At 38.7% G+C, this 16009-nt stretch overlaps 1 protein-coding gene across 3 annotated transcripts in view; it reads left to right on the top strand.

The window, feature by feature from the left end:
* DNAJC5B (DnaJ heat shock protein family (Hsp40) member C5 beta) overlaps positions 1 to 11987 on the top strand; it is an 89425-nt gene extending 77438 nt beyond the window's left edge. For 2 of the 3 annotated variants that reach the window (XR_005530928.1, XR_005530929.1), the window contains 2 exons: positions 2794 to 2943; positions 11900 to 11987. Coding sequence is in view for 1 of the 3 variants with exons in the window: in XM_039246990.1 (XP_039102921.1) it covers positions 2794 to 2888 (95 nt within the window). In the remaining 2 variants the exon portion in view is untranslated. Of the gene's footprint in view, positions 1 to 2793; positions 3122 to 11899 lie in introns of those variants that run through there. The other variant, XM_039246990.1, reaches the window with a different exon arrangement.
* The last annotated feature ends 4022 nt before the right edge of the window (positions 11988 to 16009 follow it).

Below are 16009 nucleotides of genomic sequence, written 5' to 3'. Positions count from 1 at the left end.
TCTCAAACAGGTTCCACAGCCAGCACAGAGCCCAATTCGGGGCTCCATCTCATGTCTGTGAGATCATGGCCTGACCAGAATCAAGAGTCAGGTGCTTAACCAACTGAGCCACCCAGGAGCCCCACATTAGCTTTGTTTTTACTAGTGTTTGTGTGGGAAAGATGTTTACATCTTCTCACTCTCAACTTTTTTCATCCCTATGTTCTTTGATGTGTATTTTATAAACAATATATGGTGGGAGGGGTGGAATTTATTCAATTTGAGAACATTTTTCTTTTAAATAGAGTATTACGTCCATTTGTATTTATTGTAATTAATGATATATTTTGATTTTTTCTACTAACTTACTCTTTTGTGAGAGATAGTATAGCACTGTTTTTAAGAGAACAGACTCTAAGAAATGCTGCCTAGGTTTGATTACCAGCTCTATTACTCACTACCTGAGTAACTTGGACTAGTTACTCATAATTAATTATATTTAATTATCATTTTAAATTGACATTTTTTCTGTTTCTCTTTTTTCCTTCTGTTGTAATGATAGATTTTTTGTCATAGTTCATTTCTCTTCCTCCTCTGGTTTGGAAATTATATTCTCTTCTCTGTTCTTTTAGGGTTATCCTAAACATTTACCAAGGATATTTAAGTTATCACAGTTTAAAGTTAATTCTTATCTTTAGCCCCTCCTGAATAATACAAGAACTCTTGTTTTATACATTCCATTCTGATTTATACACCATTGTTGTATTCTAGTTTGATCTTAACTTTAAGCCTCATAAATTATTATTGCTGCATATAGTCAATAATCATTTAGTTTTATTCATGTATCTACCATTTTCTTTACTAATCTTTCCTTTTTACAGCACAAATTTTCCATCTAGTAACACTTTCTTTGTGCCTGAATCACATCTTTTAAATTGAGCCTGTTGGTGGCACAATTTCCATTTTTCTTGTCTGAAAATGCCTTTAAATCAAGGTTTTTAAAAAAGTAACAATAACACAGTTTGTAAACAAATCTAGGTTGATAGATACCCTCTTTTAGCATATTAAAAGCATAATTCCATAGTTTTCTGGTTTCCACATGTGCTATTCAGAGATAAGGTTGCTGTTGAAATCATTGTCTTTGTTGTTCTTTCATGACACTAAGATGTCTTTCTCTTTAATTTATCTTGGCTGGTTCTTGAATCTGGGGATTGGGGTCTTTCTAGAGAATTCTTAGAAGAGAATTCTTGAAGAATTAAATCTTCAAATATTGCCTCTAATCTTTTCTTTATGAAAGTCTTATCAGATATGTTAGACTTCATCACTCTATTCCTCATTTCTTTTAACCTCTTTCATATTTTATTTCTTTGTTTCTCTGTTACAGTCTGGTTAACCTCCTCAGATCTGTCTTCCACTTCATTAATTCTCTCTTTAGCTGTTAACCCCACTCATCAGGTTTTTAAATTTCAGATGTTTTAATCTCAGGTTCTTTTTTAATGGCTTCAAAATCCACTTAGTCATTTAAAAAATACATGTAACTTTTTTATTCTGTGTCTTAAAAGTGTAGGACTTGAAGTCTTTCTGGGTCTGATTTGGCCTTCTGTTGTTTCTGCTAGCTCTCACCGAGTGTGCAATGTTTCTGTGTGTAATCTTTCGATCCTTCCTTCTCAATCTTTCTGTCTCTCTCTCTGTTTTTTACTATGAGTTATGTTTCTTGCAATTTTTTAGTTATTTTTTGAGGGTTTTTCTCTATTTCTCTATATCTCCCCCCACTCTTCATTGTTACCTTGAGTTCATGTTTGTAAGCAATATTTTAATGAGTCTTTGAGGCCTGGGTTGAAGGCGGGGCCATTCTTTTCTGCTAGGTGCTTGGGAGCACATCTTATACTGGACCATTTTAATGGTTTTTTTGGTTTTTTTTTTTTTAATTTATTTCTAGGAGAGAGAGAGAGAGAGAGAGAGACAGCGTGAGCAGGGGAGGGTCAGAGAGAGAGGGAGTCACAGACTCCGAAACAGGCTCCAGGCTCTGAGCTGGCAGTCAGCACAGAGCCTGATGCGGGGCTCAAACCCACAAACCGCGAGATCATGACCTAAGCGAAAGTCGGACGCTTAACCGACTAAGCCACCCAGGCACCCCAACCATTTTAAACTGAACTATCAGCTTGAGGTTTCCTGGAACACAGAGATATTTAAATTTGATCTGCTAATATGTATGCTCATTGGCTTACCATTAAGTATTTGTAGGGGAGCTCTCCTCTGTCACCTCAGCACCAAAACTCAAGCCTAACAAATTTCTTTATAGATTCAGGGGTATGGTGATTTAGAGAGTGATAAGCATTTTGGTATTAGCATCATGTGGGGAGCTTCCTATAGACTTTCAGCTAAGCAAGCTCTAGGTTTTGACCTCTCTACCAATCAGGACCATATATGTAATTGTACACTGAGCAACTTTAGAGGGCATTTTTCATGCAGATATACACTAGAGTCTATATGACATATGTGGTAGACCTGTCCTCATCCCTACAAGACGGCAAGAACTAAAGCTCAAGTTCACCAGGTTCAACAATTGCTTCAGGGTGAAAGCTGGGTTCAGGGCTTTTGTTTTATAATTCTATAACTGATAGAACTTAAATGAAGAGTAAAGATAGTGCCTCCTCCCTTTTGAAGCCCTTTAAAGTGTAGTCATCTTCAATATCTTATGAATTGAATTGGTTTGCCAATCATCATTTCAACAAAAATATCTACCGCTTGCCCCATTAAAGGAAATGTAACATAATAAGAGGGTATTTATTGCTTTGCTTTGTTTATTTTTAGATGTGGACTTTCCAGTTGTTCTCCAGCCTACAAATGCAAATGAGAAAACACAGCTAATCAGAGGAGGACCTCGAAGCTATTGCACAGACTCTTAATATTGCGACCACTGAGGGTCCACAATACCTCCCCTTGGTTCAGTCATGTCTCCAGGTGATCATGGGAGGGCATGGGAGGGGGCATGAAATGCCGTGAACTTTTCTACATTTGTATTTTATTTTTAGGTTAGGGAAAGATGATTGCTACATAGTTTTCTCAGTACGCAGTCTCACTCTTTGAGTTGAATTCCTAATGAAACACACAGCATTTTGATGAATAAAAGCCTGAAGGGTTATTTTATGCTCCTTGCCTGAGGTTGGAAGACAGTGGCACTGGACAGGCTTCATCAGCCTGCCCTTTATGTGACCCAAAGCTAATTCCTCAATGTAGCATTCCAAACAGAAGCCACTTTTCATCTATTTAACTGAACTGCAATATTCCTATCTGCCACAAATACCAGCAAAACATATGAGAATTGTGCATATGTGGAGACTTTTCCCTGTCAATATTCAATACGGCAAGAGAAATATTTCAAGAGGCAGGAAGAAATTATTAGGTAAAAAAGACAAATCACTTAATATTGAAGTATATCTTTGAAAGATTAAAAACTGTCATTTGCTGAAAATTGTTCAGTAATACCAGGGAGAAAGAGGTTTTGTGTGTACTTTTAGAATGGCACAAAAACAAAAACAAAACTTCAACCTGGTTAAATTTGTGATATCTCTGGATTCTGAAAAATTCCCAAACCAGCCCTGAAAAATGTATTGACCATTTTTTTTTAAGTAAAAGTAATTTTTGTACAACTGACTAGACTAGACAAAGCGAGAAAAAGAAACATATAGGATAAAAGGTAGAATTCTGAATTCTACAGCCTAACTTTAGACTTAAAGGCATATCATTTACCCTGTTTTCGGTGGGATTAATTACATCGATCAGAAAATGCTCAGCTCTGGGCATGTTAAACAATTAAGCTCAAAGGTCATGTGTACATTTACTGTTTGATCTTTATATTCATTATGTAATCAAAACCATGTGCTAAAACCATGTTCTAAAATAGTACAGAGAGTGTTGGTTTTTTCTTGGTTCTTTATATAATATTGCAGTTTTCAAGATCTTATTATGTTTTTATATAATACTGCATGAAATGCCATTTTTGTTTTTCTGTTTCTTATTCCCCCCACCACCAAATTACAGTCAAATGAGCCTAAATATACATTGAAAGTGAAATGTGAAAAGTGGTGTTATAACTCTGACAGTTATGAAATCATTAAAACTCTGCTTTACCTCTTGAGTTACTGGATTTTTTTTAAAAACTGATATAATCAAGTAGGAAAAGCCCTGGTTTGAAAGTTAGGAAAACTGGTTCTAATCTAAACTCTCACTACGTAGCCTTGTGACCAAGTGAGATGAGAATATGGTTAACTGCTCTATGACTCCATTTTTTTTCTTAAATAGTTTATTGTCAGGTTGCTTTACATATAACACCCAGTGCTCAACCCCACAAGTGCCCTCCCCCATGCCCATCCCCCCCTTCCCCTCTCTCCCACCCCCATCAGTCTTCAGTTTGTTCTCAGCATTCAAGTGTCTCTCGTGGTTTGCCTCCCTCTCTCCCCCACTATTTTTCCCCTTCTTCTCCCCCATGGTCCTCCGTTAGCTTCCTCCTAATCCACCTTTATGTGCAAACATATGGTGTGTGTCCTTCTCTCCCTGACTCATTTCGCTCAGCATAACACCCTCTAGTTCCATCCATGTTGCTACACGTGGCCAGATTTCATTCTTTCTCATTGCCATGTAGTATTCCATGGTATAAATATACCACATCTTCTTGATCCATTCATCAGTTGATGGACACTTAGGCTCTTTCCATGCTTTGGCTATTGTGGAGAGTGCTGCTGTGAACATTGGGGTACATGTGCTCCTATGCATCAGCACTCCTGCGTCCCTTGGGTAAATTCCTAGCAGTGCTATTGCTGGGTCATGGGGGAGTTCTATTTTTCATTTTTTGAGGAACTTCCACATTGTTTTCCAGAGCAGCTGCACCAGCTTACATTCCCACCAACAGTGTAGGAGGGTGCCCGTTTCTCCACATCCTCACCAGCATCCAGAGTCTCCTGATTTGTTCATTTTAGCCACTCTGACCAGCATGAGGTAGTATCTCAGTGCGGTTTTGACCTGCATTTCCCTGATCATGAGGGATGATCTATGACTCCATTTTCTTATCTGCTCTGACCACCTACCAAGTTGCCGTGAGACAGTTGAAATAGCTGAGGTGAAAGAACTCTACAGAGTCAAGTGATTGGCAAATATGAGGTGGTTTTATGTGAATCTGGATATGTTCGTATAATGTGACTTCTTACATAGATTAAGGAAGATACCCAGTAGTAATGGCTCTCGTGACTAGCAAGTGCTTGGAACTCTGTATTCAACAATCAAGTGCTATTTTCCACTTGATGGGAACATAAGATAAATAGCCCTGTCTGTGGATAATTTGAGCCACATTTCCTTCTCAAAGTCTTTTAAAGCAAAAAGGTCAGGCCTATTTTTGGAGAGCAACCTGTAAATCACAAAGTTCCTTTCTTTCTCTCCCAGACTTCATTTTTCTTTCTCACATGGAATGTTTTACTTCTACTCCCAGATTATCCAGAGAGCTGGTACAAAAGTAGAAAGATGAGAACAGGACATGAATCAGAATCAGAATCAGATGGTAGGATTAAATTCATAACGGGGTCCTTGTTAATTCCCCACAAAGCGTAATTACTGGTTACAATGATGAATGTGTATGAATGAGGAAATGAATCTACAGAATGCCCATTAGCTACATAAAAACAAGGACCAACTCTTCATTTGAGGAGAGGCCCTTTAGGCATCTTGTAGGGATCAACAGAAGCTGCCATCCAGAGTCACCTGCAGTTATTCTGAATCCATAAGCATCTTAGCAGAGAAGCACCAAGAGGAAACATGTTCACCGTGATCCTCATAAAGGGTCTGATGAACCAGCACTTGAGTGGCTTACTACATAGTCCTGGGCTTCAGGTTATCAGAGTAGGGCATTTCATATAAGGTTTCAAAGTTCATCTATTTATTTTTTTTCCTGTATTACATAAGAACATAATAAAAATATGTATATGCATTTTTCTTTACCAAAAAATGTATATTTTAATTCTTTGAGAATAAATTACATTCTATTTCTATGTTTTAAATGGTTTGTATGCTAAAACACATGTGATGTGGCCTAGCCTGCAGATACACCCACCTGTAATGCACTGCCTCATCTTTTGATCTACAGAGACGGTTCCAATTAGGGCTACATAGTCTGTGAGGTTAGCACAATGATGACCCCTCCAAGATGTACTTTTCCTAATTCCCAGAATCAGTGAATATATACCTTTTGCGGTAAAGGGGACTTTGCAGATGTCGTTACTAATGATTCTCAGATGGGGAGATAATCCTGGATTATTAAGTGGGCACAATCTAATCACATGGCTCCTTAAAAATGGACAATCTTTCCTGGCTATGGGAGAGATGTGATGATAGAAGAATGGTCAGAGATCTGCTTTGAAGTTACGGGAAGAAAAGGGCCATAAACCAAGGTATACGGGCAACCTCCAAAAGCTTGAAAATTTAAGGAAATGGATTCTCCTGTAGAGCCTCCAGAAAAGAAATGCAGCTCTGCCGCCACCTTGACTTTTGCTCGGTGACACCATGTCAAACTCCCAGCCTTCCCACTGCATGAGTTAACACTGAATCAGTGCTTCTCACTTGCTTCTTTATCATCCTTACTCCTTGTTCTAGATGTCTTTTTTTTTTTTTTCATTCCCTCATCCTGAATGTCTAACTTCATTTTCTCCTCGGTCTCTTCTCTTCCTTGGTTCTCAGTACTCCACCTTCTTCCCTGTTCTCCTCCCTTCTCCCACTCCTCCCTTTCTTCCATTTGACCCTCATCTGTCTCCTAATCTTTCTGCCAGCCACTACCAATGCCATGTCCAGGGTTCCTGGTCTTTTACATAAACTGAACTATTATAAATCTACTCCCAAGCAGCAGAGGGGGAACAGAAAGCAAATAGTCTGGGTAACAATTTTCATAAAGGAACATCTTTTCCCCCCTCTAAATTCAAGCACAAATGCTCATAATGCTGATAGGCCAAAGGGGAACAGAAATATTTTTCCAACAATTCTTGAGTATATTGACAGACAGAAATAATTCATGTTGACTACATTCATTATTTGAATGTATGGCAAGGTAATTTATTGAGACATTGTGTTTTGTCCTTAGTGAAACTCAAAGGAATGAGGGCTCTCCTTCTGAGATTCGTCTTATAAAGGTCACTCCCTTGCTACTGTGACCTTGGAGGTTAAAACCAAAGATAGAGAGACACCTGGAAGACCACCACCCAGGCTTTTGTTTGGGTGCTTGGGCTATTAGAAGGGCTGTTAGAAAGATATGGGTTGAAATTTGAGGGAGAGAAGCAGCCCCATTGTGAGGGGCCTCTGGACTAAAGATGGGTTTGGGAGTTTGGAGGGGAGCTCCCAGAGCAGCCCAGACTTGTGTCTGTGTTAGAGTAAGCACTCAGTTAGATTCTAGCAGGATACCTGGAAGCCAGCAAAGAGGAAGTCATGGCCAGCTATCAGAGAAGTCAGAGGCCTGTCCAGGCAGCACTCCATAAAAAGCCAGATCACACCAGACAGGCCCAAGATGGTGGGTGCCATGACAGGAAACGCCTGGCCAAATAAGGAAGAAAAGGCCAAAACCCAGCTTCCAAGAAATCCCTGCCCCTAGTAATGAATATTCCACCCCCTAGTAACTGTCAATAAAAGATAGAAACCCAAACCCCAGCATGAACAGCTCTCCTTCTGTCATCGGCTTTCACATCTGAAGAATATACTTTAGCTTTAATAAACTTTCCCACTTGTGTCGTGTTGTGTGGGATACATCTACTGTGTTGTGTCTGTCCTTGAATTCTTTCTCATGAGGAAACCAAGAACCTTCAGTGACACCTTTGGAACAGGATGGGTCTAGGCCCCAGGTCCCAGGGTGTCCCCAGTCCACTGGCAATATCCCCACAGGGACAGCCCCTCTGATGAGATAGCACTTGGAAGCCTGTGTGACAGACACATTTAAGTCATGGCTTCTTAGCCATTACAAAAGATTCCTGTACCCACACCTCGCCCCTCAAAGGAATCATGCAAGGTTGGACACAGAGACCCAGGAGCAACCAGGCTGGAGCAAGATGAGGGGCTAGAAGCTTACTTGGAGGAGGAAGACAGAAACCCTGAGGAAGTTGGGAAGACTCTTAAAAACCTGGCTGGGGTGAAATTTCTTGCTACTTTGTGCAGCTCTGAGTCAGAATTAAATTTAGAACATACAGTGTATTTGGACGATGAAGAAACTTACCCAAGATCTTTTCTCAAATGTCATTTCTTCACAGGCTTTCCCAGACCATGCTGCCTAGAATTATAGCCCATCTCATGCTTCCTATTCTCTACCTTTTTTCCTTAGTGCCTTTCACTAACATACTTTTTAATCTTGATTTATTATCTGTCTCCCACACTGTGAAGGCAAAGATTTTTGGCTATTTTTGTGTCCCCAGGGCTTAAAATAATGCCTGACACATGGTAGATGGCCAGGAAATATTTGTTAAATGAGTAAATGTTTAACCTGTAACATGGAATAGAGAAATTCCCACCTGCTAGAAATGCAAAAGCCGCTAAAATCTTTAGATTTTAGGAAGGTTTAGTACGTTAATTTTTGCATGTTGATATGAATAATTTGATTAATATAAAAATTAATGGTCACTTGGTGTACCCAATGAAGCCTCTGACTCAATTACAGAGTTATCTTAAAATATTTTAGCATCTTGCCCTCCCTCCCTCCTCACTGATATGAAGGCAAATCCATCCCCAGAGCACCAGTCCTTCTCCAACAAAGAAAAACCTTTGAGAAACACAAGTCCACCTCTCCAAAACCCCTCTTTTTCCAGCCTGCACCCCTCCTAAGCACCTACAAAACACTTATCTGTATATTATTCCTGAGCTATTCTAGAGTACAAAGGGCCAGAAATTTTGATTAAGTTGTATATAACCAGTTTCTGTAAAACAAAGCCCTTTCCAAATGGCATATGGCTCAAATTAGCAGTGATTTTCTAGAATGGTATCTTAGAGTCAGAGCTTACATTTGTATTTTGCCCAGTAGTAAAAATGAGGTAGGAAACTAAAAACATATCAGTTGATCAATTGATCAATTGTTACAACGCATGTCATTTCTGAGAAAAGTCTTTTTCCGAAAAGACACCTAAACATGCTCAGTATTAAACAGGTGTGATACAACTTTCTAGAATTTTCATGCTGTTCCCGGGCTGTCCCCAAGAAGCAAAGCTAAATTCCCAGAATCAAATCAGCAGTAATAGGACAGCTGTTAACATATTCTGCTCACTGCTGGGGCTGCCATCCCAACTTTCTAAGCTGAAAAAGCCTATTACTAGATCAACCTCTTCAGCTCCTGAGAGCTCCTCCTCCCCTCCCAGGCCAGGTACGTCCTTGTTCCCAGGCCCAAAAGAGGGGATCTTACCTTGTGAAGGTTTTTTCCTTCTGAGTAACCTGCTCTGGTACCCAAATGTCTCCACTCCTGAAACATTGTCCAGATTCATCTCTTCTTAGAGATCTACAATGCACTTTCTTTTCTGGTGAACAATAATTGAGGAGAAATTTTTCAGTGCAGATTTTCACTTCGGGAATGAAATTCCAACATTTTCTTAAATATTTTTAGAATGGTCTATTTGGGCACTTTTCAGGCTTATTTATTATAATTGCAGAAAGCAATATTTTAAAGCTAACCTAGGTTTAAAAGTAACAAATGAAAGCCATCAGGAACTGAAAAACTTAAGTCTATATCCTCATTAACTTATTAGCATAACAGTTTTATATAAAATGCCTTCATTTCAAAAGTTTCCTCATTGTATTTAGGATGGAATTTGTTTTTTTTTTTTTTTAATGTTTTATTTATTTCTAGGAGAGAGAGAGAGAGACAGCGTGAGCAGGGGAGGGTCAGAGAGAGAGGGAGTCACAGACTGAAACAGGCTCCAGGCTCCGAGCTGGCAGTCAGCACAGAGCCCGACGCGGGGCTCGAACCCACGAACCGCGAGATCATGACCTGAGCTGAAGTCGAACACTTAACCGACTAAGCCACCCAGGCGCCCCGGAATTTGTTTTTTAAACAATATATGTAGCATACTCAGAGAGTAAAAGTTTAGCTACCAAAACCTAAAAGATACAGGTTATTCTGAGTAAGAGGATAAAGTTTTCATAGAAAATAAAAGTGGTTCACTTGCCTATTTATTTTCTACTTTTCTATGTTCTCTCTTACTTCTTTTCTCAGCACATCCCATCCATCAAACTAAGGGATTTGAAAGGAGGTGGGAAGTGACGGCTTTTAAGATCACAGGAGCATTTGTATTTGAAAAGATTATTCATTCTTTCATGAATTAAAAGAATCTGTCAAATGAACAATAATAACCAACAGTCATAGTGTTTAGTACCTGAAGTTACCCTAAGAGCTTTTTATTAGTTTTATTAAGAGTTTTTTTTATTAGTTTATTATTTTATATTTATATATTCACTTAATACACGATCAATGGGATGGGTACTATCAGCATTATCACTCCACCATTTCCAGACTAACAAACGAAGCCACAGGAAGTTTAAATAAACTTGGCCAAGATCACCCAGTCAGTAAGGAGTAGAATAGGCCGATCCTCAAACCCATGGTTGTAACAGCTGCACTATATTGCGTCTCCGCGGTGCTCTTAGATTCCCAACTACATTTGTCCTTCCTGAAAATGATCTGTCTCCTCCTCCCTGCCCGACTCCTTCCCAGAGTTCTCATTTTCAAACGAATTCTCGCTCCTGTCACTCTGTTTACTATGTAACTTTCTCTTTAACTGCCCTTTGTAGCAATCATCCTCACTTAATTCCCAGGGCCTTCTTCAAAAGAAAATCCCCAAAGACTCAAAATCCTCAAATTCTACAAGAGCAAATTCCCAAACACTTCCCCTGTTGCCGCTTCCTCTCCCTCCTCCTCTCCATCTCCCCCTCCTCTTCCTCTCCACTCACCCCCCACCCCCACCCCCCACCCCCAGCTCCCTGCAGCATTTCTTTACCTGGGAAGCCTGTGTAGCCTTGGTAGCTGTCGCCACTTTCTCTTCTCTGACCAATGAATAACTGCAGCTTCATCAAGTGAGTGAAAAGTTGGATTTTTATTTGAATTTTAAAAGTGATTCTAAAAAGAAAACAAAAGTGATTCTAGAGCTGTGGATATTAGTAAACAATCCATCCTGGCTACAAATTTTGGTAAAGTTCCTGCCATAATTTTCCAGGATAGTAGACATTGCTAAGAAACTTTTAATATATTTTTAAATAGTGTCTATATATGTATATATATATATATTATACATATATAGTACTTACTATGTGCCAGATTCTTTTCTAAGTGTTTAATATGGATATTCACAGCAAGACTCTGAAGTTGCTACTATTATTTCTCATCTCATAGGTGGGAAAATTGGAGCTGCTAATTAACCTGTGACTTTAATAACAAGAAAACCAGCATTTGGACTCAGGCAGTATAGCTCTAGGGTCTGTCTGCTTAATTACAACACCACCATAGCACCTTTAGACATTTGAATTCTGTAAAGTCAAATATAACTACTTATTTAATATCAAAACAACATTTATACCCAGTATACTCAAATTCATTCCTTCCCCATTGAAAGTGAATACCATAGGTCTACAAACCCAAGTTAATACATTCTATTCTATTATTCTATTTCCATAAGATTTGGATGAGAACATTTGCTATTATATATATATATTTATATATTATACAAAAAAGGCATTTCAATATTCTTACGATAGGATGTATAATTTTTTCATGACATTATCTATTCATAATAAAAGTGAAATTACATTTAATTTCTCCATTGTACAAAATAAAGGGCAATTTGTGAAGTTTCTATTAGTAAAAATATATCACTATGTCAGATGACTAAATTAACAAGCCTTTATTATTTCTTCATAGGAAATACAACTTGCCAAACTAATTTTTCCTAAAGGAACTGGAATTTTATCTCCCATCATTTAAAATAAATGTGTGTGTTCTGCAGCAATTTATTTTGTTGCTGGTAGTCTATGTCAATTTGCCATTGTGAAAAGCACTGTACCCTCCACAGTTTGGAGTCTTTATTTTTTCCTTTGGCATTCACCACTGTTAAGCCTACTGTACATATCATTTATTGTCAACCTATTGTCTGTCTGTCCCTTCAAAGTATGTGCTCCATCAGAGCGGAAATTTGTGGTTGTTTTGCTTACTGCTGCATCCTCAGCACTCTAACAGTGCCTGGCACGTAGTAGAGACTGAATAAATATTTATTAAAGAAATACATATGAATCTCTGAAGAAAATCTCCCTGTAACATCTTTTCCCAGCCCTAGCCCTCCAAATCATATCTTTAGGAAAAACACTGTATGAACAAGACGATAGTTCTACTTTTCCTAAGTGTGAAAGACTTGCAGTCTTATGGAGCCCTGGGAACTGGAGGGGTCAGTCTTGCAATCTCTCTGTAGTGCAAATGGTTCCTTTTAACCTCCTTAAGGGAAGTAGGGGGCCAACGGTTGGTCTCATTAAAATCTTTTCACATAGTGATTTGGCTTATAATGCAGGAATTGGCTTGGCCTAATAATACAGTTAACCCTCATGATTCACAGATTCCATATTTGTAAATTTTCCTACTTGCTACCATTTATTTTATGGCCATTCACAATACTAAATAAGGTGTCTAAACAGTAACACACAAAACACATATTGATCACTTAAGATAATGTTGTGAAGAGAGGCTCAAAGGAACTTAACCTTGTATTTCTCCTTGGAGCAATGGCTCAGTATTCACTAAACCACTGTTTGTGGTGACTATATAGAACGTGTCTGCAGCAAATAACACAAATCTGCTGTATCTTCCCTGGAGTTATCCAGAATGGTTCCCTTTCTAACCTTGGAAACATTATCTCTGTGGTTTCTCATAATAAGCAAATGTTCTCATTCCAATTTTATGGAATCCTTCCTGGAAACAGTGCACATTATAGAAAGCCGTGGATGAAGAATCAGTAAACCTGGGTTCAACCCTGCTCCCTCAATCTGAAGAGTTATCCTGAAGAAATTATTTAACATTTCTTCATAGAGCTTCCTGCTCTGCAAAATGGTTTCCTCACCTGAGAGGAAGAAATTGAAAGTTCTTTCATGTGCATATGTGTAAGGTATTTTTCAAGTTGAACAGTGATTTTTTCCCCTTCAGATCTGAGGGCATCTTGACATAACTTTTGTGGAACACCACTGTTAACAAATCTTAGGGATTTGATCTTTGAGTTCCAGAGGTAAGAAGAGAGTTCCATTTACTAAGTGGAAAACTGCTACTCCCAGAATGTCCTGGTCATTGCCTAACCTTGCCTCAAGTGTCCATTTGGGGACAGGGAGACCAACTAGTGCTACAGAGTCCTAGCCAGAGACTCACTCATCTGCCATTACTTAACTCTGTTCCAGAGGGCAAGTCATTTCATATCTTTGGTCATCAGTTCTTTCACTTCTAACCAACTTTTATTAGACAATTATAAAATGATCTGCCTTACACATTATGTAAAATAACTTGTATAATATAGTTAAACAAAAATACAAACAATACCAAAGAATGCAGAAAAGAAAGTAAATTTCATTTCCATCACCAATCCTGTATTAGTTTCCTGGGGCTGCCATTAAAAAATACCACAGACTGGGTGGCTTAAACAACAGAAATGTATTTTCTCACAGTTGTGGAGGCTAAAGGTCTAAGATCAAGATATCAGCAGGTTCAATTTCTTCTGAGGCCTCTCTCCTTGGCTTGCAGATGGCCACTTTCCTGCTGTGTATTCGCACGGCTGTCTCTCTGTGCATGCATGTCTGGTATTTCTCTCTCCCTGTGTCCTACTCTCTTATAAGGACAGTAGGCATAAGCCTACTAGATGAGCACCCACCCTAATGACCTCGTTTTAATCTAATTACCTTTTTAAAGGCCCCCATCTCCAAACACAGTAACATTCTGAGGTACTGGGGGGTTAGTATTAGAATTTGGAGAGGGGTAGGGGAAAATTAGTCCATAATATACACCATCAGTCTCTCAAAATTGTGCCAGATTTTGATTTGTTTTATATTTGGACCATGAATTCTTTATAAAGCTCTTTGTATTTTTTCCCCAGAAATTTCTAATTATCTTTGGCTTGTTTTTTGAGAAAAGTGACAAGCCATGATCATACCTCTAAAGTCTTCCTGGTCCTTATCATACTACTATTATCAAAGAATCCACTTACTTCTTGAAAGACCATCTTCTTAGAGTCCTCTGACACTTCTTGTTTTTTTTCTAATTTGTCCTGATTGCTTTCTTGACTTGCTGTATCCCTGCCAACTTGGGATTTGAGTTCCTTGGTTGGTTCCCTTTTTTCCTTAAGTTCTATATACTCTCTTTGGGATTTTTTAAAATTTTGTTTGTTGTTGTGGTGGTAGGGTTTTTTGTTGTTTTTTTTTTTTTCTTTGCACTGAAATACATGTACCGCAGACACAGAGATTTGCTGCTAGATTGCCTTTCAAGAAAGAACTGCTCAATTGCAAAGAGAATGGTTAACTGAGAGCCTCCAGGTGTTAACTCTTTTAGGGTCAACCTCAGCTTTCCAGTGGAGGTTTTCAGCCTTTGGCATATGATTGAGCAAAGTGATTTTATGAAAACCTAGTCATTCCTACCCAATTCAGGACTCCTTTGAAGGGAAATCTTTGGTATCTGCAGGTACCAAGACCATCAGGTTTGCATTGCTGTCTAACTACCCCTACCTAATATTGTGTCCTCTCCTTTTCCATTCACAGATGTTACTCCCCACTATAATTTTATACTCTAGTTGTGTGTCAACTTCTGCTTCCTAGAGAACCCAATCAGTATAACATCTTCAAGTAACGTTTATTTTTTGTTTCATAAAGAATTCATAGGATTTAAATTTTATGACACCTTGCGAGTGTGAACTATTTATTCTCTTATGTGGTTGCTACTTTTATTAGTTATACAATTCTGAGCTCAAAATTATTTCCCTCGAGAATTCAAGAATCTTGCACTACTGTGTTCTAGCATCCAGTAGTGCTGAGAAGAAATCTGATGATAATCTGATTTTTATTCCTTTGTAGCTAGCCTGTTTTTCTCTTTTCTTTTTTACAAATAGTTGTCAAATTGGTTTCCACACAACACCCAGTGCTCATCCCCACAAGTGTCCTCCTCCATGCCCATCCCCATCCCCCCCCCACCCATCAGTCCTCAGTTTTTGTCAGCATTCAAGAGTCTTTCATGGTTTGCCTCTCTCCCTCTCCCCCACCATTTCCCCCCTTCTTCTCCCCCTTGTTCCTCAGTTATAAGTTCCTCCTAATCCTCCTATATGTACAAACATATGATATTTGTCCTTCTCTGCCCGACTTATTTCACTCAGCATAACACCCTCAAGGTCCATCCATGTTGCTACACAGGCCAGATTTCATTCTTTCTCATTGCCATGTAGTATTCCATGGTATAGATAAACCACATCTTCTTGATCCATCCGTCCGTTGATGGACACTTAGGCTCTTTCCATGTTTTGTAGCTAGCCTGTTTTTCTTTCTCGCTCTCTTTCTTTCTTTCGTTCTGTCCCCATCTCTGAAAAACTAGGCTTTCATCTTTATCCTCAATGATTTTACATTTCACTAGGCTGTCCAGGCATGGTTGTTTTTCATTCATTCTATTTGAATGAATGGCCCTTTTGATCTGATAACTAATATCTTTCTTCTATTCCTTTCAATGCATTTTCTCTACTTTCTCTTTCTGGAACTCTGAAGCCCTTGAGTCTTCCAGGTCTATCCTCCATGCTTTTCTATTTTCTGCTCTCTATATTGTTACCTGGGAGATACTTTCCATTCTACTGTATCTCCAAATCTGATATTTGGTCATGACCAACGTGTTACTTACTAAATTCTTTTAGTTTTCAGGAATGCAATTATTTTCTCATTGCTCCTTTTAATATCACCTTGCCCTGGTTTTTATTACTGCAATAGCCTCTTAAATGTCCCTAAGGATATCAATTAGCATTTAAAAAAA

The sequence above is a fragment of the Hyaena hyaena genome, unplaced genomic scaffold (genome assembly GCF_003009895.1).
Source record: "Hyaena hyaena isolate Hyena2069 unplaced genomic scaffold, ASM300989v1 scaffold_287, whole genome shotgun sequence".
NCBI classification, from domain to species: domain Eukaryota; kingdom Metazoa; phylum Chordata; class Mammalia; order Carnivora; family Hyaenidae; genus Hyaena; species Hyaena hyaena.
The sequence above is the reverse complement of the archived record's forward strand: the minus strand, read 5'-3'. Positions and strand labels throughout refer to the sequence as shown.